The 26,565-nt window shown below is 50.1% G+C and overlaps 1 protein-coding gene and 1 pseudogene across 1 annotated transcript; both read left to right on the top strand.

The window, feature by feature from the left end:
• Positions 1-11,565: 11,565 nt before the first annotated feature.
• LOC131378463 (zinc finger protein 239-like) lies at positions 11,566-12,550 on the top strand (the record flags this gene model as incomplete). The annotated part of the gene is made up of 2 exons (XM_058424318.1): positions 11,566-12,182; positions 12,238-12,550. Coding segments are annotated over 2 exons (930 nt in total), but the record flags the coding sequence as incomplete, so codon positions are not given.
• Positions 12,551-16,751: 4,201 nt separating this feature from the next.
• LOC120747652 (zinc finger protein 91-like) overlaps positions 16,752-26,565 on the top strand; it is a 33,195-nt pseudogene continuing 23,381 nt past the window's right edge.

The raw sequence follows: 26,565 nt of genomic DNA, 5'->3' as shown, positions 1-26,565 counted from the left end.
GACTGCAGACACTGTGTGGGATACTAGCACGGTCATCTTCTGGCCTAGGGTGAACTTGGGTGCTTCTTGGGTGTTCACTGCCACTGCTGCAATGGCTCTGAGGCACCCTGGCCGTTCCTTAGCTGCTGCATGCAGCTGCTCAGGCGACTGCCCTGTGACACGGGCCCAGGTTTTGTGCTGGTATTCCCAAGGCAATCCCCTGCTTCTCATGTGAAAACAAAAAGAATGGTTTACTCACATCTGGAAGTCCCAGGGCTGGAGCTGACATGAGGGCCTTCTTTAGCTGGTCAAAGGCTCGAGTTGCTTCTTTTGGAGATCCCTGCTCCCTTCCGTGATCAGGGCATACAGAGGTTTAACAAACAACCCATAGTTAGAAATCCACAGTCTGCACCAGCCTGTCATGCCTAGAAAAGTTCTCAGTTCTTTTACTGTCTGGGGTTTTGGGGTCTGGCATATTGCTTCCTTGTGATCCTGCCCTAAGGTTCTTGGTCCAGTACTAACCTCGTAGCCCAAGTAAATAACTGTCTGCTTCACCATCTGGGCTTTCTTCTGGGATATGCGATACCCCTGTAGGCCCAAAAAGTTTCGGAGGCTTACCATCCACTCCAGACATGCCTCTTGAGTTTTGGTAGCTATCAGGAGGTCGTCCACATACTGTAACAGTTGTCTTCCTGATGGAGCTTCCCAGGATTCCAGATCTTTTGCTAGTTGTTCTCCAAACAAGGTGGGCAATTTTTTTTTTTTTTTTTTTTTTTTTTAAACTCCTGCAGAAGCACTGTCCATGTGAGCTGAGTTTTTTAGTCAAATGCAAAAATGTTCTGGCTGGCTTCATGGAGAGGAAGGCAAAAGAAAGCATCCTTTCAATCTAAAACAATAAACCATGTTAGTTCAGGTGTTAAACAAGTTAACAAAGTGTAAGGGTTGGGAAGCACTGGGTATAAATCCTCAGTTATCCTATAAACAGCTATGATCCATCAGGCTTTTTAGCAGGAAAAAAAATTCAATCACTGGGCTAATCCCTTAACTGTTCTTCAGGGGGTATTGCTTAACTCTAACTAGTTGTTTTTGTTTGTTTGTTGTTTTTTGTGGGTTTTTTGTTTGTTTGTTTGTTTTTTAAACTTAACTTGCTCTGAGGGTGCATTCTTTGCTCTCCTGGTATGTTAGAAGCTCAGACCCCAGAAAATACCTGATCTATTATTTTCCTGTAAATCTCACCTTCACTTTTAACTTTAGCCTCATTAGTTATCTACATCAAGCTTAACAATTCCACATATTGTTGGTCCTCAACCTCCAAAGTAATCTCTCCTTTTTTTTTTTTTTTTAACCTCTAATAGTTCCAATAGATCCCTGCCCAAAAGTGCTGATGGAGCCTTGGGCATATATAAAAACCTGTGAATTCCCAATTGTTTCCCAAGTTTATATTTCAATGTCTTTCCTTTATGGGGAAACATCTTACAAGTAATGTCACCAGAGAATTAATATTCCATGTTTTCTTTGTAGGTTCCATTCAACACAGCCTAAAAATATATGTTTCAGGAAATAATTGTAAGCTGAATTATTAAGTTAAAAAACGCAGCAGAGGCCTGTTGTAGCTGTCCATGTACATAAACACATTTGCTCTCTCATCTCACGAGTCATTCTGCAAGTTGCAAGAAACAGCTGAGTGCTCTCAGTATCTCCAAGTAACTCATTCCTTCTACCATCCTGAGTGGATGGGCAAAAGTAACATGAAACAATATAAAGAACTCTTCAATTCCATCAAAACTTAACTCTTAAAAGATCTGTTTTTATTCAGGGGAAGCAGATGTACCAAACACACAGGAGAACAGGATTTTCAACAGCGCTCTTTGGTCTGGCAGTTGGTATGGTCAAGAACTGCTTTCCTCAGGAGCTGAGGGATAATCCCTCTCAAAGCCTCCAGGACTGCATGATGAGTAAAGCCTGGATGGACCAACTTGCATTCCACCTGTTAGATGGTAATCCTTTGTTCTGGTTTAGGGACAAATTTGGGAGAAAACCCCTGAATGGGATCCCTCCGGGAAGCAAACCCAAGTGGCCCCTCCCTCCAACTGGTCTGGTAAAAATCTTCTTTGGAGAAAAATGGAAAAACTATTTTACTTAGCAAACAAAGTGCATACTGTTATAAATAAGTTCTATTCGAATAATCTATGTTTTAGTTACTTAATTGTTAAGTAATTTCATTAAGATTGTTAATGCTAGTTCTGTATAAAGAATTTGCCTTATTCCTGTTTTAATATTGATTTATCACCTTATTTATTTGTTTGTTAATTAAGAATTCACCTTATTACCTGTATCTCTGCTCCCATTCGTTGGATAGTGTCTGAATATGCAAATAAAAAGAACACTGGAATTCTGGGAACGACTCAAGAACAAGAGACTCTAAAAAGCAGAGAACCAAAGTAAAATCCAGGACTGTAGTCGCACTTTAGACTAGTGCAAAAGGTACGGGGGTCCGCCGAAGCAGCTTTATTTAGTCGCCGTGACCGGAGGAGGAGTCCCCCATCGCTAGATGACCCCTGATCAGCGAAGCGAAACGGACTCCCCGGCAAGGGGAAAGAGCCCGTGAGGGGTGTGGGAGTCCCCAGCTTTGCTGTGAAGCGAAGCTGTGTGTACCTCCTCCTCCGTGTTGCCAAGGAAGCAAGAAAGCTCTCCCCCAGGGCCAAGCTTGATAATAAAGAAACATACAAAAGAGCAAGTCTCAGACTCTCTCTCTTTTTTTCCAGAACAGATTCTACTTTGGCTCCCAGCTTTTCAGAGTCTCTTGTTCTTGAGTCGTTCCCAGAATTCCAGTGTTCTTTTTATTTGCATGTTCAGACACTATCCAACGAATGGGAGCAGAGATACAGGTAATAATGTGAATTCTTAATTAACAAACAAGTAAATAAGGTGATAAATCAATATTAAAACAGGAATAAGGCAAATTCTTTAAACAGACTTAGCATTAAAAATCTTAATGAAATTACTTAACAATTAAGTAACTAAAACATAGATTATTTGAATAGAACTTATTTATAACATCGCTGTGCCAGGCTCCTGCACAGTCCCTGCTCTCATTTCCTTGGCCCCCTGGGCTCTCCTCTGGGGCTCGGAGAACACCCAGGAATGGAACCTTGCCATGGAAAGGAACCATTTTGGTGCTCTCTAGCAAGGCAAAAATTGAAACTTTGTTCCTTTTGCCCATGTGCAAAGAGCCCCCAGGGCATTTTCTGCACAGAGTTCCAGCCTCCAGCACTTGCTGAAGGCTCTCTCTGCAAATGTCACGCTGCCAGGACCCTGTCCTTGCTGTCACCTGCTGTGGCTGGGCATGAACAGAGCTCCTGCACTTGCATTTCCAGCTGCTGTGCAACCAAAGCTGAGGTAGCTGGAGTTGACTGAATACAACAACTGGAATATGAGCCTCTCTCTCTCCAGGTGGAAATCTCCCCCTCCTGTGCCAGCCCGTGGCAATGCTGCCATTCTCTGCTGCTGCTGGGGCACTCAGGGCTCTGGCTGAGCAGGAAAGGTGACCCTGAGCCAGGAGCTTTCCTTGGCTGCAGCAAAGCCTTGGCACACAAAGACCTTCCTGGTGCTGTGCCCTGGGCCGGGAGGGATTATGCCACCAGGGCTGAGCCTAAATTTCTTCTCCCAGGCAGCTTTAGGGCACAGAACATGCAGAAGGCAGAGCTGCCTTTAAGCTTTCCACAGTCCTCCAGAAGGATCCTGTGTGTGAAGCAGCCTGGGAACAAGGTTTATGTGTCAGGGGAGGGGAATTCAGAGCCCTTATCTCCCCTGTGGGCTGAGGGTCTGCATTTCCAATGGCCCTACAGCTGCCAAAGGGGCCTTTTTCACTCAACTGAGAAAAGTTCTGCTGAAAGCCTGACCCAAACCTGCTTTTCCTGCAAATGTGCCCAATAAGTCCTCATTTTTTGCAGCCCCAGGTCTTGCGTGCATGCAGGTGTGAGAACCGATGGACGGAACAGCTCTGCTATGGGGAAGTTCTCTTTTTCTTGTTTGTTTGTCTTTTTGTTTTTGTTGTGGTTTTTCTTTTTGTTGTTGTTTGGTTTGGTTTATTTTCCTGTTCTTTTGTTTTGATTGGTTTTGTTGATTTTGGGGAGATTTTTTTTTTTTTTTGCTTTGTTGGGTTTTGGGTTTTTTTCCTTTTTTGTTTTTTGTTTTGGTTCTTTTTTTACATGGTGGGAATTTTTGGTTTTGTATGGGTTTTTTTGTTTTCCTTTTTTTTTTTTTTTTTTTTTTTAATTAACTCCCCCTGGCACCTCTGGGCAGCTCTGGGCAGAGCTCTGTAACTCTATGTGACATTTGCCTGTGGCACTCTGGAGGTGGCCAGGGGGACCTTCCCCGAGCTGTGTGCACAGCAATGCACATCAGCCCAGGCCGGGGGTGCTCAGTGCCCGGTCAGTTTTGCTGTCTGGCTGTGGCTCTGGACGCTTCCCTTGGAGCGTCTCCAGGCAGGGAACGTTGGAGCTGTCACCACCGTGGTGTCACAGAGAGGGGAACGCTGGGGCTGTCCCGCTCCTGCCCCGGCCCCAAGAGCTCTGCCAGCGCCTGGAGGAGACACAAAGGCTGAGCCCAAGGGTGAGAACTGCAGAAGGGGCTGAGCTGGGAGGGAGGCAGCGGGATCATGGAGTCCAGGCCCCGGCCCTGCACAGACAGCCCAACAGTGGCAGCCTGGGCATTCCCGGGAGCAGTGTCCAAAGGCTCCTGGAGCTGCGGCAGCCTCAGAGCTGTGACCATTCCCTGGGGAGCCTGGTGAGTGGTCAAGGCCCCTGTAGGGGAAGAAGCTTTTGCTGGTCTCCAGCCCGCAGCTGGCCTGGCCCAGCCCCAGCCGTTCCCTGGGGTGCATTCCCTGCTGGCCCCGGGGCAGAAGTCTCAGCTGCCCCTGCTGCTGTCCCTGGGCAGGAGGCGCAGCCCCCGGGGAGCTCTGAGCTCCGTCTGCTGGGCTGCGGCCGAAGCGAGCCAGTGCCGGCAGAGCTCTGGGGAAAGGTCCCGGCCCTGGCTTGGGGCTGGGCCAGTGGCCCAGGGAGCAAATCAACTTGCAGCTGCTGCCCCAGAGCAGGGAAGAGCAGGGGCAGTGGTGGCTGGGAGAGCCGGTTGGCAAATGCATTTAAACCCTCATGTTTTACTAGTGTTTCAGGGCAATCTGGGACTCAGGGAGATATTGGGGAGGATTTGAGGGTTTGAGGATATTTAGTGTGGTGGTCTCCATTTCTTGGAGCTCAAAGAGATGCGAGGGTTTGATCTGTCACCTCAAAAGCACTCAATGCTAAAACTAATCAATCTCACCACAAAATTACTTGAATGCACACCCCCTGAGGGAGGGATGGGGTTGGAAGGGGATTGGGTGAAGTGGGATGCAAATCAAGAGGAGTGAGGTGGGCAATGGGTAGGACAGGATGGGTGGGATGCGGTTTGGGAGGCGTGAAATTGGGGAAATAGGGCTTGGTAAGGGGGTCTTGATGTCCAGCAGCCAAACCCAGCCCCTTCTCTGGCCTTTCCCTTGGATCCAGCGCCATCTCAGCTGCTGCGAGCTCTGGGGCCGTGGGACGTGTCAGTGTCACAGCTGTGTCACAGCCTCACCTGCTCTGGTCCCTCTCACAGGAGGGGTTTTCGGGGTGCCAGGGGCTTGGCAGCCACTTTGGGGCTGGACCAGAGGCTGCAGTGGCTGGAGCTGGGGCAGTGACCACCCCACCTACGCAGAACTTGCCGTGTCCCCCAAACACACACTGGAGATGTCTGGGGCATTCATCATTTCTCTGCTCTCCAGCACCAAGGCAGCAGACACTGGCTGCAGCTCTGAGCTCATGCCCAAGGCAACCACCCCTGGAAATGGAGCTCCATGGAGAAGCTCTCAGGAAACCACCCAAGAGATGGGGAGTGGCCCAAGACCGCCTCAGAAACGTGGGATACCCTAAAATTTCTTCAGGAATGTGGAATATCCAAAAACTCACTCAGGAACCTTGGTCATTCCCAGCCTTGGGCTGTGTCATTCCAGACCCAACCCCACCTCCCTAGTCTCAACCCCAACCCATCCCACCCCCTCCTGGACATCAAGCCTTTCCCTGCCCTGCCCCAGGGGCTGACAGAGCCAGGCTGGCACAGGTGACCTTTAGGCTTTGCAGGGCTCAGGCACAGCGGCTGGGACAGAGTCAGGGCTGAGGTCACACTCTGTGGGCTGGGGCAGAGCCCAGCCAGAAATGAGCCCTGGAGCAGCAGCTCTGCAGTGGTGGCCACCAGGCCGCCTTGCCAAGGGAGGCTTCTGGCCATGGCCTGGAAGCAGCTGCTGCTGCCAAGGTGCCTTTGGTGCCTCAGGCTCTCCCTGGCACAGCTCCCAGCACGGCACTCTGCACTTGTGCCCGAGGCCTTCACTGTGCTGGGGCTGGTCTGGGGCTTTTCCTGCAGCGGGATCTGCCCTGGTCCTGGCACAGGAAAGGCAGTTCCTGCTGGAGCAGGAGGCTCTGCCTGCAATGGGCTCAAACAACTCCAGCAAGGCCCTGTTTACTTCAAAACTGCTTCCTAGAGCATTATATTCTATAATTTTTATAGCTTCTATACTGTGGAGCAAATAACTCTTTTTTATTTACTCTGTGGGGTGAATAAATCTTTCTGTCTAAACCCAATCAGAATCAATCATAGCTGTATTTATATAAATATATCTGGTATTCCATAGTTAATCCTGTGGGACAAATTGCACACGGTGCAATCCCACCTGTCCAATCTTTTGCACATAAACGTTTGGCAAAAAACCTGCACAACTACTTGTATCATTAGGCATGACACTCTCTAGATTCTCACATTAACACTTGCATAATTATATATGATACTCCTAAACATATAAAGCTTTTTTTTCTTTGTTTGCTTCTTTAAAGCTCAAAAAATGTAATGAAATTCTCTTCTAAAAATGCAGAGACTGCTGTGTGCCTAAGCAAGCCATTATTTGCTTGCTCACAATATTTTTTTCCCTATCTTTTGGAGTCACCGATGTATTAATTGCTTATCCAAACTTGAAACAGCTCATGAGCCACTCTGAAGAAAAATAAATATTAATGAGGCAATTTCATTGGAATTCATGTCCTCTTCCTATTAAAGCTGAAAGACTGTATTTATTACATCAGAATTAAGTCTTGATACCTAATAAATGGGAAAATGTGAAATATGCTGAGTAGATCACCATGTTCCAAGGGATCATTGCTTTTTAGTCTTATGTGACCAAATTAGTGATCAAAGAGAGGAAGGACTGGTCAATTCTAACAGAGAAAGTAGGTGAAAGAGATGTCGAGGTGTGCTGGCTTGAAAGTAGAACCAACGAGAGACTCCAAGTCAGAAAAAAACAATTTAATAGGGGGTGAAAAAAAAAAAGGTAAAATTAAAAAAATGCAATAGTACAAAAGATCACTGACAGAGTCAGAATACAACCTGATACCCTGTGGTGGTGGTAGCAGTCCAGATGAAGTGGTCTGGTTGAAGCAGTGATCCCATAGAAAGGTCTGGTAGCTCTTGTCCTCTGGGAATCCAGTGGGTAAGGCTGCCTGTGCTGTCCCAAATCCCAGATTCTATCCAGGTGGGAATGCTTGGCTCCTCCCCCTGGGCAGAGCATCTCGCAATGGGCTGATATCATTTTATCAGTCTTGCAATGGGTCCTTGATTGCCCATTAAACAGAGAGAGCTCCTGGAGGGAGTTATCTATGAGTCATGCAGCAGGGCATTGATGGGCCATTAACAGAAGATAGTCTGGAGGGAGGGGGCAAGCGAAACACTGCCCAACCTAGTTTCAGCAGCTCATGTAGATGGTGATAGAATACATACTTTGGGCACATCTTACACTGTAACCTAGGACAAGATAGAAATAATATATCCTTACCTGCTAAAAATCATTCTAATTTCTAGATCTACAATTTTGTTAAGATTGTCAGGTACAACTTTTCATATTTAGCACCAGTTATATCCCACCAGTTAATCAAGTCTCATTGTAAAACCTATCACTAATTGTTACCCATGCTTATTAGAAAAAAACCTAACCCTGGTAAAGCAATTAATAAAGCATGAAGACTTGAACAAAATTGTAAAACAAATTCAAGAGAACAGACAAAAAACTGTAGTAACTGTCCAACATGATACACAAGAAACAAGGAGAGTTCTACAAAAAGTAAAGCAAGACAGAAGCCAAAACTGTCTTCTAGGATGCAGTCTTTAGAAAGTCACCAAATGCAACTAGAATCTTAAACACCCTATGTCACCCCATCATTATTTTGCTGATATTATTTAGTATAAATTTAATAATGTTAATTGTAGTACTCATATAGAACTAGAGGATGTTCAAGTGAGTAGCAATTTTAACCTCATTATCTAAAACACATAGGATAATGTTAAAAGAGAATTATCAAGATAGTGAGTTAAACCTAGAGAGAAGTCCCAGTAGTAGTAAAAGAATTTACTAGGTCTATAGAAAAGGGAGGGCATGAGACAGAGGCTTGAAAATTCTAGCTAATCTTTATAGTAAACTAAGAGCATACACTGTATTTTAGAATGTATTGTACATTTTAGAAGGCCTTTAGTGAATATCGAGTGCTGTGCCTGTTTACATATTTTAAAGCAGTACAAACATCCAGGACCCCTCAGTGATAACAAGAAAGACTAACCTAAACATAACAAGATAACAAAGCAAAAAATGCAAAGAAAGAGAAAAACACAGACTCACTAGAAACTGATGTCTTGCCTTGAAAAAATGCCAAAAGGACCAAAGCACACACAAGAAAAATAAAGGTGAAGAGTTCACTGAGGAAGACTCCATTTCTTTCATCTTCTAGAGACCCTCGGAGACCACCATGATGAACTAAGCATGCCCAAGAGGATGTACCAAGAGGAGTTAATTACCATAGGAAGTGAGGATGAGGGAGGCCAGAGAATAAATATGTATAAGGCAGATTGTGCAATGCCATGCATATGTAAGACCTCAAAGCATAATAAGAGAGGCAAGCTCTCTAGTGTTCATGCATGTCTTTAGTGAAGTTAATCCCCATGCACCTCAATGTCCATTAAAAATACGTACTACTCTAACAACTGTTGTTATAAAGTTCTTTTCTGCCTTGTTTCAGGGGAGATATTTGGAGTTTGCAGGGCTCCAAAGCCGAGCTGCAGATGCCCCTTGGCGGGACATTGGGGGGTCCTTGGGGGGTGTTTTTGGGGGTCCCAGTGGTGGTGGTGGCAGAGCCGTGGCAGGGGGCGGGCAGATGTGGGTGCCCACACAGGGGGGTTGGGCTTCCCCAGCCAGGCCCTCCAAGCTCTGCCGGTGCCATGTGGAGACCGCACGGGACTGGTGGGGGGCAGTGACACCAGGTTTGGGGAGCCTCAGGAAAGCTGCAGTTTCCCTAAGTGGGACCCCTGAGAGAGGAGACCCCCAGAACCCCAAAGCAGGGACCCCAAGAGTGGAGGACACCTGGGATTGCTGAGACCCCGGCAAGGGGTGCTAGGGCTGGAGGGGCGGGATGATGGGTGATTTATTAAAATATGGATATTGATCTAATATCAATACCCAACTGTGACGGACAAAAGACTCTCTAACAGGTTAGAGTTAGAAAGTGTAGGTTTAATGCAATGCTGGGCAGCTGCGTGGGATCACTCCCTAATATGCACTGCAAAGTTACAAGTGATTACAGACTCTATTTATTTACATAAGTGTTGAATACCCCAAATACTAATACATATTCATAACACTAATGCCTGGCATCCTCTGCTTCATATTATAATTAGATAAAAGGCCATTAAGCATGCAGAGTTTGTTCTTTGAATTAGGTCAGTGGTCTCTTTTATGGGGAGGGGTCATAAAAAGAGGAAGCAAGGAGAGTCTTCCTCATTCTAAACTTTCTACCTTTTCAATGGATAACAAGACAAATGGAACCTGGTAGAACTCCAGTTTCCTGTTTCCATGACTGTTGAATGGGCTTCTGGATGTTAGAAGATTTACAGTTGTCTGTGTTCTTAGATCTATTTACCAGTTTCTTCTGTTTCTCATTATAAACACAGCTAAACAAATACAAAAATGACAAGCAATTAGTTATTTAGATCTGGGATAGTTATTTTAGATTCATTTCCTTTCAACTAACCATTGACTCTTAATTATTTCCAGCAACTAATTATTTCCTATCTATCTACTTTAACTAATTCAGGCAAAGCTGATCTGTAGCTAAAACCTTAACTTTTCTAAAATCCTTAATTCCTTTGAAGTTCATATCTCACTGGAATGGGGTTCAGTGGTCCTGGTGCCAGAAGAGGCTGCTCCCAGTATCAGCCTAGTTGCCCCCACCCTGTGTGCTTTCAGTTTTGTCAGCACTCCCAGTATGAGCCCAGTCACTGCCAGTCATTCCCCATTATGATGCAGTTTGCCCCAGCATGCTCCCAGTTGCTCCCAGTTGCTCCCACTTTCCTCCAGTTCCCGGTTCTCCCAGCTGGCCCTAGTATAGTCCCAGTCACTCCACAGATGATCCCAATCCCTCCCTGCATGCTCCCAGTCATGCCCAGTCACCCACAATGTAGACCAGTCACTCCAAACTTCTCACAGTAGTTTCCCAGCATGGTCCCACTTCTCCCAGTGTGCTAGTTTGAAAACAAACCAACTGGAGATCCAAGTAAAAACTGTTCCATGACCCATTTCTCATAACTCCAGGGCGATATTTTTGGTTAATGGCCCAGCTGTTAAAACCAAATGGGGCAGTGTTCTTTATCTCTTCCATGACCCATCCTCCCTCCAGGGAGATATCTTCTCTTAATGGGCCATTGTCTCTCACTTCATGACTGATAAAATTACATCATCCCATTGGGAGATGCTCCACCCAGAGGGAGGAGCCAAGCATTCCTACCTGGATATAATCTGAGATTTAAAGCACCAGGAGCAGCCTGGTTTCTACTGGATTCCCAGAGGAAGACCAGACCCATCTACACCACCTCTGGACCTTCAGAGGAAAACTACACCCTTCTACAAGATCACTGCTTCAGCAAAGCCACACCTGTCACTCCAGGAGGACTGCAGCCACAATTTGATTGGACTGCTAGCAACACGCTGAATAAGTGGGTGACAGGTTGTATTCTGACTCTGTCAGAATTTTTTAATTTTGCTACTGTATTTTTAGTTTAATTTCTAATTTTTTAGGTTAGGCTGCGAGGAAGATGCTCCAGGACAGCCAGGCAGGTGAGGAGGAAGTCAGTGCCCCTTTCCCCCTCTCTCCTGCTCCATCTCCCAGCCCAGCATGGCCCCTGGCTGCAGGACAACCCTGCTGCCAACGCTGTCCTGCCGGGCATGCAATGGGGGGATCTCCTTCCCCTTCCCTCTGGCATGGAGGCAAATCCCATCCTCTCCTTGTCCTTCCTCCCCCAGAAAAGGAGCTGAGGATGGAGACCCAAGAGGACAAATCCCGAGGGCAGAACCTTGTGCAAGAGGCCGTTTTGAGCAGCTCCACAGTGCAGGACTCCAAAGGGAAGGAAAAGCCCCAGACATCCTGCACAAGGAGGGCTTCCAAACCCATCCCAGGGTTCTTGGAGAAGGGAAGACCCAGCCTGTGCCAGGAAGATGGACAGAGCTTCAGCCAGAGCTCCCACCTGATCCAGCACCAGATGATCCAAACTGGGGATTGGCCCTATAAGTGTGGGGAATGTGGCAAGGGCTTCAAGCACAACTCCACACTTGTGACCCACCAGCGCATCCACACCGGGGAGAGGCCCTACGAGTGCAGGGAATGCAGGAAGAACTTCATCCGGAGATCCCACCTGATCTGCCACCAGAGGATCCACACTGGGGAGAGGCCCTATGAGTGCGGGGAATGCGGGAAGAGCTTCAGCCAGCGATCCTACCTGATCTGCCACCAGAGGATCCACACTGGGGAGAGGCCCTACCAGTGTGAGCAATGTGGGAAGAGCTTCAGCCAGCAATCCTACCTGATCTGCCACCAGAGGATCCACACCGGGGTGAGGCCCTACCAGTGTGAGCAATGTGGGAAGTGCTTCAACCAGAGCTCCAACTTGATCCGCCACCAGAACATCCACGCTGAGGAAAGGCCATACAAGTGTGGGGAATGTGGCAAGGGCTTCAACCAGAGAAATAAACTGATCATCCACCTAAAGATCCACACCGGGGAGAGACCTGACAAATGTCCCGAGGTTTCAGAGAAGCTCCAGTCTCCTCATGCACCAGTGGATTCACACAGAGGAGAGGCCCTTCTGCTGCCCCAGCTGCAGGATGGGCTTCAAGCACAACTCCACCCTCATCATTCACCAGCATATCCACACTGGGGAAATGCCCTACAAGTGTGCGGAATGCAGGAAGGTCTTCCACCAGAGCTTCCAACTGGTCATCCACCAAATGATCCACACTGGGGAGAGGCCCAACGAGTGTGGGGAATGTGGAATGAGCTTCAGCATAAGGTCCCACCTGATCTGCCACCTGAGGATCCAAACCAGGGAATGGCCCTACACATGTCCCGCTTGTGGGAAGAGCTTGTCCAGGAGCTCTCACTTGAGCAGACACCAACGGAGACACCAGTAAGGGAAGACCTAAGGGTGCCTCAGGTGCGGGAAGAGCTTTGTGCACTGCTTCAACTTACTCCTGCTTCAGAGGACCCACATAGGCCAGAGAATTGGTGGCCTACATTCCCAGCGATCCGCACTGGAAAGACACTGGGCTAGTGGTCCTTTTCTTTGGTGGTCCCTTATATTATTTTGATTCATCTTCATCCCTTAAATACAGACAAAACTGGGGATAAAAATCAACAAATTCCTCAAATGCATTTAAAGTCTCATGTTTTACTAGTGTTTCAGGGCAATCTGGGACTCAGGGAGATATTGGGGAGGATTTGAGGGTTTGAGGATATTTAGTGTGGTGGTCTCCATTTCTTGGAGCTCAAAGAGATGAGAGGGTTTGATCTGTCACCTCAAAAGCACTCAATGCTAAAACTACTCAATCTCACCACAAAATTACTTGATTGCACACCCCCTGAGGGAGGGATGGGGTTGGAAGGGGATTGGGTGAAGTGGGATGCAAATCAAGAGGAGTGAGGTGGGCAATGGGTGGGACAGGATGGGTGGGATGCGGTTTGGGAGGCGTGTAATTGGGGAAATAGGGCATGGTAGAGGGGGTCTTGATGTCCAGGAGGGGGTGGGATGGGTTGGGGTTGAGACTAGGGAGGTGGGGTTGGGTCTGGAATGAGACAGCCCAAGGCTGGGAATGACCAAGGGACGGGGAGCTGGTTCCTGAGTGAGTTTTTGGATATTCCACATTCCTGAAGAAATTTTAGGGTATCCCACGTTTCTGAGGCAGTCTTGGGCCACTCCCCATCTCTTGGGTGGTTTCCTGAGAGCGCTCCATGGAGCTCCATTTCCAGGGGTGGTTGCCTTGGGCATGAGCTCAGAGCTGCAGCCAGTGTCTGTTGCCTCGGTGCTGGAGAGCAGAGAAATGATGAATGGCCCCAGACATCTCCAGTGTGTGTTTGGGGGCCAGGGCAAGTTCTGCGTAGGTGGGGTGGTCACTGCCCCAGCTCCAGCCACTGCAGCCTCTGGTCCAGCCCCAAAGTGGCTGCCAAGCCCCTGGCACCCCAAAAACCCCACCTGTGAGAGGGACCAGAGCAGGTGAGGCTGTGACACGGCTGTGACACTGACACGTCCCATGGCCCCAGAGCTCACAGCAGCTGAGATGGTGCTGGATCCAAGGGTGACTGTGGATCTCTCTCTCCCTCTCTCTCTTCTCCTGACTTCCTCTTCTTAATATCTGGAGAACTGGAAGTTGGACAGGTTAGAGTTTGCTCAGTCAGTGCGTTCTGAAGTGATTTACTCTAACTCCATGTTGCTTTAAGATTTCCCAAATACCTCATTCTCTCAAGTTTGCAACTAAAAGTTTGTTCTCCACCCTCCTGAGAAGTTTGTTGTTTTCTCCCATGCGCCGCCCGAGGGGATCGAGGTACCTCAAGTCCCTTTCCAGCACCGGCCGAGGGAGCTTGGGGCACAGCAGCAGGAACTGCAGGGCTGAGCAAGGCCTGGGTTTTGGCTGGAGGAAGCAGAAAGGCCAAGCCCTGAGCCCAGGCCTGGCACAGCAGGGCCTGTCCCTCACGGGTGCCTCGGGGCTGTTTGTGGGGCAGTGGGATGGGAGGGGCAGCAAGGACAAATGTCATCAAACTGCAACCCCTGCCAGCCTCCTCAGGGAGGGGCCAGGGAGGACCAAAGTGCAGCCCCTGAAAGGAAAGTTCCTTCTGTGGTGTTAGAAATGACCAGGGCAGGAGAACAAGTTTACTCCTTTCAATGCCTTTATTAAGCAGCTCTTTTTGAAAGGCGTAGCTCAGGGAAGATCTACGCCACTGCTGCTCCCGATAGACACTGCCAAGGAGGAGGTCTGGATAAATCTCTGCAGCCACAGAGTCTGGAGCCTGGCGTCACAGAAGTCCCGCAAGCATCTCTCTGCAGTGTGCTTTGGGCTGGGGGGTGTCTCCCAGTCGGTGCCTCTCAGGTCAGGGTGAGATTCTGGATGTTAGTTCAGCTAAGTCCACAGGTGCCTGAAGGCTTTCCTCACCCGTTCATACCTTTCTCTTTGCTGGAAGTGGTGCTGCCTCATTGTTATTAGGGGTTGTTGGTATTTATCCCACTTCCTGCTGAGAGGTGCTCCTTGGGAGTCCCCCTTCATCTCCATATTGGGTGGTACTTCATGGAGGGTGGCTGGTCTCTGGGTGGGCTCTGGGCGGTGCTTCCAGACTGAAGGACAGACGGGGTGGAGCTGATGACAGGCAGGCAGTGTCAGTGTCTCGGTGGGCGTGTTGCTCACTCTATGGGCCAATCGGGGAGCAGCGGCTGCTTGACATGGGATAGGGTAAGGGGAAACTGGGATTGAACAATGGAGTCTAGGGGCCTGACTCGGAATGAGGTAAGGGGAAATACACAACATTAGGGATTAAACTGGGGTCTGGGGTACACAGAACTGGTTTCTGGAGGTACATAGAACAGATAACAGAAACAGATAACATTAATGCATAACACTGGCAACAAGAACAAGTAACATTAATACAAACAGCTGTTTAACTTAACATGAACTCCTAATACTCTGCACTTTTCTGAACTTTATTTCTCACAAAAATGGTCCCTTTTCAGGGCAAGGTTCCATTGCCAGGTGCTCTCTGAGCCCCAGAGGAGAGCCCAGGGTGCCAAGGAACTTAGAGCAGGGACTGTGCAGGAGCCGGGCACAGTGAGAGAGCCCGGGCTGAAGGTCAGCCCCGGGGCGGACAGGGACTGAGGGGGCAGAGCCCGGGGGGTCCCGCAGAGCCTCCCTGCTCCAAAGCCCCGGCTGTGCCAGCGGGGCAGCTGCCGGGAGCCGTGTGCCAGGGCCGGGCCGCAGGTGGGTGTTCCAAGTGCCTCCAGGGGAGCAGCTTTCTGTCTGGATCCGGGGGCATTCCCGTGGGGTTGGGGTCCCTGGGAAGGTGCACGAGGACAGGGTGGAAGTGGTTGGTTTGTGGTTTTGTGTTTTGGAACTTTTGTGGGGTTTTTTTTTTTTTTTTTTTTTTTTTTTTCTTTTGGTGGGGGGGTGATAGCTGGTTGGGATTTTAGTGGTTTTTGGAGAGGATGGTGGGAATGTTTTTTTCTGTGAGCTGCCCCCATGTGTTTGAAGCCCCACGGGTGCGGGGAGCGCTGGCGCAGCCCCGGCACGGGCAGGGCGGCCCCGGGCGGGCTGTGGGAGCCGGGAGCGGCCGCCCGGGCCCGGAGCCGCCGTCTTGGGCCGGGAGCCCCCCGGGCAGAGCTCTGTGCTCGGGGCCGAGGCCCGGGCGGCCCGGGGAGCGCTCGGCGGCTCGTGGGCCCCCGGCGCAGGCGGCTCCGTGTGGCCGGGCTCCGAGGGGAGCGGCCCGGGCCGGCCGTGGCTGTGCGGGGCCTGGCGGGGCTCGGGGGGCCGGGCCGGGCTGGGCAAAGGCTGAGGGAGAGCAGGGGAAGTGTTGGCACAGAGGCCCCGGGCTCCCCGTGCCCCCCTGGCCACGCAGCCAGGCTCGGGGGCCGCCTCGCTCAGAGCCACCAGCCCCGGCTGCGGGGGTCCCTGGGGGGCCCTGGGGAGGGGGCGGCGGGGGCTGACGGAGCTCTGTGCCCGGGGCTGGGCGCGGCTGCCGAGCGAGCGCAGGATGCAGGGTTCCCCCGTGCTGGGGCTGGCTCTGCCTGCCTCAGGGGCTGCATTGTCAGCCCTGAGACACCTGGGGATTGCCCAGTACCAGCAGGGTTGGGAGGGAAACCCAGGATTGGGGGAATCAGAAACAGACAGTACAAGAGCTGGGGGTGTTCCAGAAGCCTGGAAGTGTTGGGGGCATGGACAAGGGGGACCCATGGATACCCCAGGCCCCTGAAAGAGGGACCCCGGACAGTGCTGACCCCTGAGACACCTGTGATGCCAAACTGGTGATCCCAGAGAAGAGGAACGTCCTGGATTTCCAGGAGCCACAGCAGCCCACAGAGGGGGAATACCAATACAAACTAGATTCACAGCAACCCAGGTGGGGGGACCTCTAGGACCCCAAAGGGGAGGGACCAGAGAGAGGAAACTCATGGTTGGGTGTTTTTGCTGATTCTTGGTCATTAGTGTATGTTGATGGATTGAATTTTGGTGTTTTGGATGTTTTTATGGGCACCAGATGCCTGGTGACTTCAAGGGATGGACTTGGGCAGAAGGGACCCCCTAAGCTAATGTGCCCATACATTGTATTTTTCCCCAAACCAGGATCTCACATTCCCAAACCTTGGCCAGATGGAGAAGAAGGCTGTGAGGAAGAGGAAGATGCCACGGAATAGCCAGGCAGGTGAGGAGGAAGTCAGTGCCCCTTTCCCCCATCTCTCCTGCTCCATCTCCCAGCCCAGCATGGCCCCCGGCTGCAGGACAACCCCGCTGCCAATGCCGTCCTGCCAGGGATGTGTTGGGAGAATCTCCTTCCCCTTCCCTGTGGCATGGAGGCAAATCCCATCCTGTCCTTGTCCTTCCTCCTCCAGACAAGGAGCTGAGGGTGGAGACCAGGGAGAACAAATCCCCGCAGCAGAACCTCGTGGAACAGGTTTTGAGCAGCTCCACGGTGCAGGAATCCAAAAGGGAGGAAAAGCTCTGGAGATCCTGCAGGAGGAAAGACTCCAAACCCATCCCAGCATGCTCTGAGGAGGAAAGACCCACCCTGTGCCAGGAAGGTGGACAGAGCTTCAGCTGGGGCTCTGAACTGGTGGTCCCTGAACAGCCTCATGATAGGGAGAAGCCCCACAAGTGCTTGGAGTGTGGGAAGAGCTTCAGCTGGAACTGCCTCCTGATCAGACATCAGCATGTCCACACTGGGGAGAGGCCCTACGAGTGTGGGGAATGTGGGATGAGCTTCAGCCACAGCTCCATCCTGATCCGCCACCAGAGGATCCACACCAAGGAACGGCCCTTCCAGTGTGAGCAATGTGAGAAGAGCTTCAACCAGCGCTCCCACTTGATCCGCCACCAGAACATCCACGCTGAGGAAAGGCCATAGCTAGTGTGGGGAATGTGGGAAGGGCTTCAACCACAGGTCCCAGCTGATCATCCACCAAATGTTCCACACTGGGGAGAGGCCCTACGAGTGTCCTGAGTGTGGGAAGAGGTTTCAGACCAGCTCAGATCTTTTCCAGCACCAGTGGATTCACATGGAGGAGAGGCCCTTCCGCTGCCCCGACTGCAGGAAGGGCTTCAAGCACAACTCTCAACTCATCAGGCACCGGCGCATCCACACTGAGGAGAGGCCCTACGAGTGTCCCCAGTGTGGGAAGAGCTTCTCACACAGCTCTACCTTGACCCAATGCCACCGGAGGCACCGGTAAGTGAAGCCCTGCGAGGTCCCGACTGTGGGAAGACCTTCCTGCACTGCTCCAGCTCCATCCCCATTAGAGGACCCACACTGGGCAGAGCCCTGGTGTCCCACATTCCCACTGGTCCAGATTGGGAAGACAACTGGCTGATGGTCTTCACATCCTCCTGGATCCCCACAGGCACCTGGTTGAATGCAGGGGCAGGAACATCCATTGGGACTCTGACACTGGAAATTATTGGGGAATAGCTGAGTTGACTTTACAGCCCAAAAAAATCTCATGAGCTCTGCCCAGTTTTTATATCTGGTGGCATCAAGTTAAGCAGGATGATCTTGGAGATCTTTTCCTACCTGAATAATTCCCATGTTTATCCCATCAGAGCACCCAAATTAGAGGTAAAAATAAAGAAATGAAGCAAAGAGATCTACATCTGTGTCATTTTCCTGGGATTTGAGTGTGAATTTTGGGTTCACGGAATATTCAGGAGAATTTAGGTGTTCTGGGACCACCCAAGCCAAGGGACATGGCCATGATCTCGTAGTTGTTGCAGCAGAACGTGTCCACCTGAGCCCGTCTGTTCTCCAGGCATTCTGGTTGTCTGTCCCAGTCCCAGGCCTGGGTCTCCCCATCCAGGGTGTCCCCTCCAAAGTGCCCAAATCTCTTCTGAAGTGCCTGAGCTGCTCCTGGCTGTGGATGTTCCTGTCCACCAACCTCTCCTGGTCAGCGCCATGGGGGGCTGGGAGGGGTTTTAGGGACTCCAGGTGGGACTGAGAGAGGCTTTTATGGCTCTTGGGGGCATTTGTGGTTCTGGGAGGGGGCTTGGGGGCCTTCTGGGAGGGTTGTGATGGAGTTTTGGGGTCCTAGCAGGACTCTTTTTCTTGGTGAGTATTTGGGTGGGTCTTGGGGGAAATGGAAAAGGGTTTTTTTTGGTTTTTGGAGCCTTTTATGTTGCAGGGACTGGTTGAGAGTGTCCTGGGCAGGAGCTGTGGGCTGGTTTGAGGGGTCTGGGACTGGCTGTGGGCCTAGGAAGGCATTTTGGGGCAGTTGTGACTCCCCCAGATCCCCAAAGCTGACGCCAGATCCTGTACCAAACATGCTGCTGGGATTTGGAGGCTCCATGTTGGGGTTCATCCTCTTGGTGCTGCAGGAGAAGGTGAGGGGTGGTCCCCAGGGGCCGTGTGTGTTCCCCGAGAGCGTGTGTAACCCCCCATTCCAGTGTCTCCCCCTTTTCCCTCCCCACAGGGCTCCTGCCCCAGCTCCTGCTGCCCCCAGGAGGGAATTTGGGGAGGGGGCAGAGGGGGTGCGCAGCCCCCGCCGGGGGATGACCCCACCCCAGCCCCTTTGTTTAGCACCAAGGTGGGCTTGGGGCCACAGGAGAAAGAGGCTGAGGGGAAGCAGATCCTGCAGGTGGGACAGGGCTTGGGGTCAGGGCAAGGTCCTGCCCTGCACACCTGGCTCAGGTGTGACCCTGCCCCGGGAAGGGAGCGGGACATTCCCATCCCCACGGATCAGGGCTGGGAGCAGCACTTGGAGCATGGACATGGAAATACTGGGAGTGACTGGGACCACACTGGGGGCTACTGGGAGACACTGGGAGCAACTGGGAATGATGGGTGCATGCAGGGGGCAACTGGGTTGTACTGGGAATGAGTGAGATCATGGTGGGGGCTACTGGAACCATACTGGGGACTGTGGGGTGACTGGGAATGAGCATGTTGGGGGTAGTTGGTATATACTGGGAGTGTCTGCAACAATACTGGAGGGGACAACACTGGGAACAACTGGAACCATGTTGGGGACAACTGGGAGCAACGAAGGGTGACTGTGTCTGTACAGGGGGCCACTGAGGTCATACTGGTAGTGACTGAGACTATACTAGGGGCAACTGAGTGCAACTGGGAACATACTGGGTAGAACTTGGATGAAACTGAGAGGGACTGGAATCATATGGAGAGTGACCAGGAGCATGCTGAGGGCAGTTAGGATCATGCTGGGGTCAACTGGGATGTACTGATAGAGACTGAGAGTCGGTCACTGCAAAAGCAAAAACTGGTCAAAGTCAGGTCTCCTGGAGCAATCTGGGCCTTCTTTACAGTTTTGTTATCCTGAAACTGGAGCTGAAGAATCTGGGACATTCCAGTTTGGCTTTTCCAGGAAAGGGGGGCCTGGGGGTGAGGTGCCCCGGGCTGGCTGGGAATGGGGATCTGGGGGTGCCCGGGCTGACAGAAACAGGGGATCCAGGGGCTGGGAGAGGAGGATACCCAGGAAAGGGGGTGCAGGGGGTGTCAGTGCAGGATAAGGGGGTGCAGGGGGTCCTGGAGCTGGGTTAGGAGCTGTGGGGAGAGAAAAGGGGGTGAGCCCGGCATGGGAGGGACATGGGGGAGTCCCAAGCACTCCAAGGGGGGGACACGACCCCTGGGGACCCCCCCTCACCTACTCTCGCAGCAAAGGCCGAGCCCCAGCCCAGGCAGACGAAGCCCAGCATGAAACCCACGAGCCCTGGCAGCATCTTGGGGGGGCGTCCAGTGGCAGCTCCAAGGGCTGGAGGGGCAGGATCCGGGAAAGGGTGGCAGCTGCTGGGAAGGGACCAGGACAGACTGGTACAGGCTGGGATGGACTTGGACATGGGCAGACACTGGGATACACCCGGCCCAGGACTGGCATGCACTGGGAGCAGGATCAGAGCACACTGGGACCCAGCAGGACCAGAAATGGGGAACAGGGATCATCGTGGAACCAACTGGGATATACTGGGATTAGACTGAGAGTGACTGGGATCATACTGGTGGAAACTGGAACCTTATTGGAACAAGTGGATGTGACTGGGAATGACTGTGAGTACGCTGAGGGGAACTGGGATATACTGGGAGGGTCTGTATTCATACTGGGGGTTACTGGGAACACACTGAGAGCAACTGGGAGTGACTGGGTGTGCTGGCTTGAATGCAAAAACAGCAAGAGACTCCTAGTCAGAAAAAACCAATTTAATAGGAGAGAAAAAAAGTAAAATAAAATAAAACAAATGCAACAGTACAAAAGATCACTGACAGAGTCGGAATACAACCTGATTCCCTGTGGTGGTGGTAGCAGTCCAGATGAAGTGGTCTGGTTGAAGCAGTGTTCCTGCAGAAAGGTCTGGTAGCTCTTGTCCTCCGAGAATCCAGTGGGTAAGGCTGCCTGTGCTGTCCCAAATCCCAGATTGTATCCAGGTGGGAATGCTTGGCTCCTCCCCCTGGACACAGCATCTCACAATGGGCTGATATCATTTTATCAGTCTTGCAATGGGTCCTTGATTGCCCATTAAACAGAGATAGCTCCTGGAGGGAGTTATCTATGAGTCATGCAGCAGGGCATTGATGGGCCATTAACAGAAGATAGTCTGGAGGAAGGGGACAAGTGAAACACTGCCCAACCTAGTTTCAACAGCTCATGTAGATGGTGATAGAATACATACTTTGGGCACATCTTACACTGTAACCTTGGACAAGGTAGAAATAATATATCCTTACCTGCTAAAAATCATTCTAATTTCTGTATCTACAATTTTGTTAAGATTGTCAGGTACAACTTTTCATATTTAGCACCAGTTATATCCCACCAGTTAATCAAGTCTAATTACAAAACCTATCACTAATTGTTACACACTCTTATTAGAAAAAACCTAACCCTAGTAAAGCAATTAATAAAGCATGAAAATTTGAAAAAAATTGTAAAAGAAATTCAAGAGAACAGACAAAAAACTGTAGTAACTGTCCAACACGATACACAAGAAATAAGGAGAGTTCTACAAAAAGTAAAGCAAGACACAAGCCACAACTCTTGTTGGATGCACTCCTTAGATAGTCACCAAATGCAACTAGAATCTTCAACACCCTATGTCCCCCCATCATTATTTTGCTGATATTACTTAGTATAAATTTAATCATGTCTATTGTACTCATATAGAACTAGAGGATGTTAAAGTGAGTTGCAATTTTAACCTCATTATCTAAAACACCTATGATAATGTTAAAAGAGAATTATCAAGATAGTGAGTTAAAGCTAGAGAGAAGCCCCAGTAGTAGTAAAAGAATTTACTAGGTCTATAGAAAAGGGAGGGCATGAGACAGAGGCTTGAAAATTCTAGCTAATCTTTATAGTAAAGTTAAGAGCATACACTGTATTTTAGAATGTATTGTACATTTTAGAAGGCATTTAGTGACTATCGAGTGCTGTGCCTGTTTACATATTTTAAAGCAGTACAAACATCCAGGACCCCTCAGTGATAACAAGAAAGACTAACCTAAACATAACAAGATAACAAAGCAAAAAATGCAAAGAAAGAGAGAAACACAGACTCACTAGAAACTGATGTCTTGCCTTGAAAAAGTGCCAAAAGGACCAAAGCACACACAAGAAAAATAAAGGTGAAGAGTTCACTGAGGAAGACTCCATTTCTTTCATCTTCTAGAGACCCTTGGAGACCACCATGGTGAACTAAGCATGCCCAAGAGCATGTACCAAGAGGAGTTAATTACCATAGGAAGTGAGGATGGATGAGGCCAGAGAATAAGTATGTATAAGGCAGATTGTGCAATGCCATGCATATGTAAGACCTCAAAGAAAAAAGAGAGGCAAGCTCTCTAGTGTTCATGCATGTCTTTAGTGAAGTTAAACCCCATGCACCTCAATGTCAATTAAAAATACATACTACTCTAACAACTGTTGTTATAAGGTTCTTTTCTGCCTTGTTTCAGGGGAGATATTTGGAGTTTGCAGGGCTCCAAAGCCAAGCTGCAGATGCCCCTCGGGGGGACATTGGGGGGTCCTTGGGGGGTGTTTTTGGGGGTCCCAGTGGTGGTGGTGGCAGAGCCGTGGCAGGGGGCGGGCGGATGTGGGTGCCCACACAGGGGGGTTGGGCTTCCCCGGCCAGGCCCTCCAAGCTCTGCCAGTGCCATGTGGAGACCACACGGGACTGGTGGGGAGCAGTGACACCAGGTTTGGGGAGCCTCAGGAAAGCTACAGTTTCCCTAAGTGGGACCCCTAAGAGAGGAGACCCCCAGAACCCCAAAGCAGGGACCCCAAGAGTGGAGGACACCTGGGATTGCTGGGACCCCAGCGAGGGGTGCTAGGGCTGGAGAGGCAGGATGATGGGTGATTTATTAAAATATGGATATTGAGCTAATATCAATACCCAACTGTAGCAGACAAAAGACTCTCTGACAGGTTAGAGTTAAAAAGTGTAGGTTTAATGCAATGCCGGGCAGCTGCATGGGATCGCTCCCTAATATGCACTGCAAAGTTACCAGTGATTACAGACTCTATTTATGTACATAAGTGTTGAATACCCCAAATACTAATACATATTCATAACACTAATGCCTGGCATCCTCCGCTTCATATTATAATTAGATTAAAGGCCATCAAGCATGAGTAGTTTGTTCTTTGAATTAGGTCAGTGGTCTCTTTTATGGGGAGGGGTCATAAAAAGAGGAAGGAAGGAGAGTCTTCCTCATTCTAAACTTTCAACCTTTTCAATGGCTAACAGGACAAATGGAACCTGGTAGAACTCCAGTTTCCTGTTTCCATGACTGTTTCAATGGGATGTTAGAAGATTTACAGTTGTCTGTGTTCTTAGATCTATTTACCAGTTTCTTCTGTTTCTCATTATAAACACAGCTAAACAAATACAAAAATGACAAGCAATTAGTTATTTAGATCTGGGATAGCTATTTTAGATTCATTTCCTTTCAACTAACCATTGACTCTTAATTATTTCCAGCACCTAATTATTTCCTATCTATCTATCTACTTTAACTAATTCAGGCAAAGCTGATCTGTAGCTAAAACCTTAACTTTTCTAAAATCCTTAATTCCTTTGAAGTTCATATCTCGCTGGAATGGGGTTCAGTGGTCCTGGTGCCAGAAGAGGCTGCTTCTAGTATCAACTTAGTTGCCCCCTCCCTGTGTGCTTTCAGTTTTGTCAGCACTCCCAGTATGAGCCCAGTCACTGCCAGTCATTCCCCATTATGATGCAGTTTGCCCCAGCATGGTCCCAGTTGCTCCCAGTTGCTCCCACTTTCCTCCCGTGTGTTCCCGGTTCTCCCAGTTGCCCCTGGAGATTGAAGTAAAAACTGTTCCATGACCCATTTCTCATAAGTCCAGGGCGATATCTTTGGTTAATGGGCCAGCTGTTAAAACCAAATGGGGCAGTGTACCTTATCTCTTCCATGACCCGTCCTCCCTCCAGGGAGATATCTTCTCTTAATGGGCCATTGCCTCTCACTGCATGACTGATAAAATTACATCATCCCATTGTGAGATGCTCCACCCAGAGGGAGGAGCCAAGCATTCCTACTTGGATATAATCTGAGATTTAAAGCATTAGAAGCAGCCTGGTTTCCACTGGATTCCCAGAGGAAGAGCAGACTCATCTGCACCACCACTGGACCTTCAGAGGAAAACTACACCCTTCTACAAGATCATTGCTTCAACAAAACCACACCTGTCACTCCAGTAGGACTGCAGCCACGATTTGATTGGACTGCTAGCAACACCCTGACTACCCGAGTGTCAGGTTGGATTCTGACTCTCTCAGAATTTTTGTATTTTAGTATTGCTTTTTAGTTTAATTTTTAATTTTTTAGGTTAGGCTGCAAGGAAGATGCTCCAGGACAGCCAGGCAGGTGAGGAGGAAGTCAGTGCCCCTTTCCCCCTCTCTCCTGCTCCATCTCCCAGCCCAGCATGGCCTGCGGCTGCAGGACAACTCCACTGCCAATGCTGTCCTGCCGGGCATGCACTGGGAGGATCTCCTTCCCCTTCTCTCAGGCATGGAGGCAAATCCCATCCTCTCCTTGTCCTTCCTCCCCCAGAAAAGGAGATGAGAATGGAGACCCAGGAGGACAAATCCCGAGGGCAGGACCTTGTGGAAGAGGCCGTCTTGAGCAGCTCCATGTTGCAGGAATCCAATCGGAAGGAAAAGCCCCAGAGATCCTGCATGAGGAGGGCTTCCAAACCCATCGCAGGGTGCTTGGAGAATGGAAGACCTGGACTGTGCCAGGAAGATGGACAGAGCTTCAGCCAGAGCTCCCACCTGATCCAGCACCAGATGATCCAAACTGGGGATCAGCCCTTCAAGTGTGGGGAATGTGGGAAGGGCTTCAAGCACAACTCCACCCTTGTGACCCACCGGCGTATCCACACTGGAGAGAGACCCTACGAATGTGGGGAATGCGGGAAGAGCTTCAGCCAGAGCTCCCACCTGATCCGCCACCAGAGGATCCACACTGGGGAGAGGCCCTACAAATGTGGGGAATGTGGGAAGGGCTTCAAGCACAATTCCACCCTTGTGGCCCACCGGCGCATCCACACTGGAGAGAGGCCCTACGAGTGTGGAGAATGTGGGATGAGCTTCAGCCACTGCTCCATCCTGATCCGACACCAGAGGATCCACACCAGGGAACGACCCTACCAGTGTGAGCAGTGTGGGAAGAGCTTCAGCCAGCACTCCCACTTGATTTGCCACCAGAATATCCATGCTGAGGAAAGACGCTACAAGTGTGGGGAATGTGGGAAGGGCTTCATCCAGAGATCCAAACTGATTATCCATCTAAAAATCCACACCGGGGAGAGGCCCTACGAGTGCGGGGAATGCGGGAAGAGCTTCAGCCAGAGGTCCCAGCTGATCTGCCACCAGAGGATCCACACTGGGGAAAGACGCTACAAGTGTGGGGAATGTGGGAAGGGCTTCATCCAGAGATCCAAACTGATTATCCACCTAAAGATCCACACCGGGGAGAGACCCGACAAGTGCCCCGAGGTTTCAGAGAAGATCCAGTCTCCTTGTGCACAAGCGGATTCACAGAGAGGAGAGGCCCTTCCGCTGCCACAACTGCAGGAAGGGCTTCAAGCACAACTCCACCCTCATCATTCACCAGCATATCCACACTGGGGAAATGCCCTACAAGTGTGCGGAATGCAGGAAGGTCTTCCACCAGAGTTTCCAACTGATAATCCACCAAATGATCCACACCGGGGAGAGGCCCAAGAAGTGTGGGGAATATGGGATGAGCTTCAGCACATGCTCCCACCTGATCCACCACCTGAGGATCCAAACCAGAGAATGGCCCTACACATGTCCCGCTTGTGGGAAGAGCTAATCCAGGAGCTCTCACTTGAGCAGACACCAATGGAAACACTGGTAAGGGAAGGCCTAAGAGTGCCCCAGCTGCAGGAAGAGCTTTGTGCAGTGCTCCAACTTAGTCCTGCTTCAGACGACCCACATTGGGCAGAGGACTGGTGAGCCACATTCCCAGCGATCTGCATTGGGAAGACACTGGGCTGGTGGTCCTCTTGTTTGGTTGTCCCTAATATTCTTTTGATTCATCTTCATCCCTCTAAAGCAGACAAAACTGGGGATAAAAGTCAACAAATTCATCAAAGGTATCTAAAGCCTCATGTTTTACTAGTGTTTCAGTGTTGGTGTCCAGGGCATTCCTTTGGTTGCCCTGGAGGGTCAGAAACCTGGGCAGGGGGGTCTGGGACCCCAGCCCAGAGCTCAGAGAGACACTGGCTTTGATCTCAGTCCATGGGAAAAAACTTCCTTCACTGCAGGAAGCATTGCAGGCCACAAGAGTGTGAAATATAGTAGTTTAGTATATCACAGGGTGAAAAAACAGTAATATTAGGTTTCTAGCATTGAAATGAAGTGAATGGGGGCAAGATGGAGAATTTGGGGCATTGTCTCCTTCTTCTTCA

The sequence above is a fragment of the Hirundo rustica genome, unplaced genomic scaffold, assembly GCF_015227805.2.
Source record: "Hirundo rustica isolate bHirRus1 unplaced genomic scaffold, bHirRus1.pri.v3 scaffold_132_arrow_ctg1, whole genome shotgun sequence".
Classification (NCBI taxonomy): Eukaryota; Metazoa; Chordata; class Aves; order Passeriformes; family Hirundinidae; genus Hirundo; species Hirundo rustica.
This window is presented reverse-complemented; position numbering and strand designations above follow the sequence as displayed.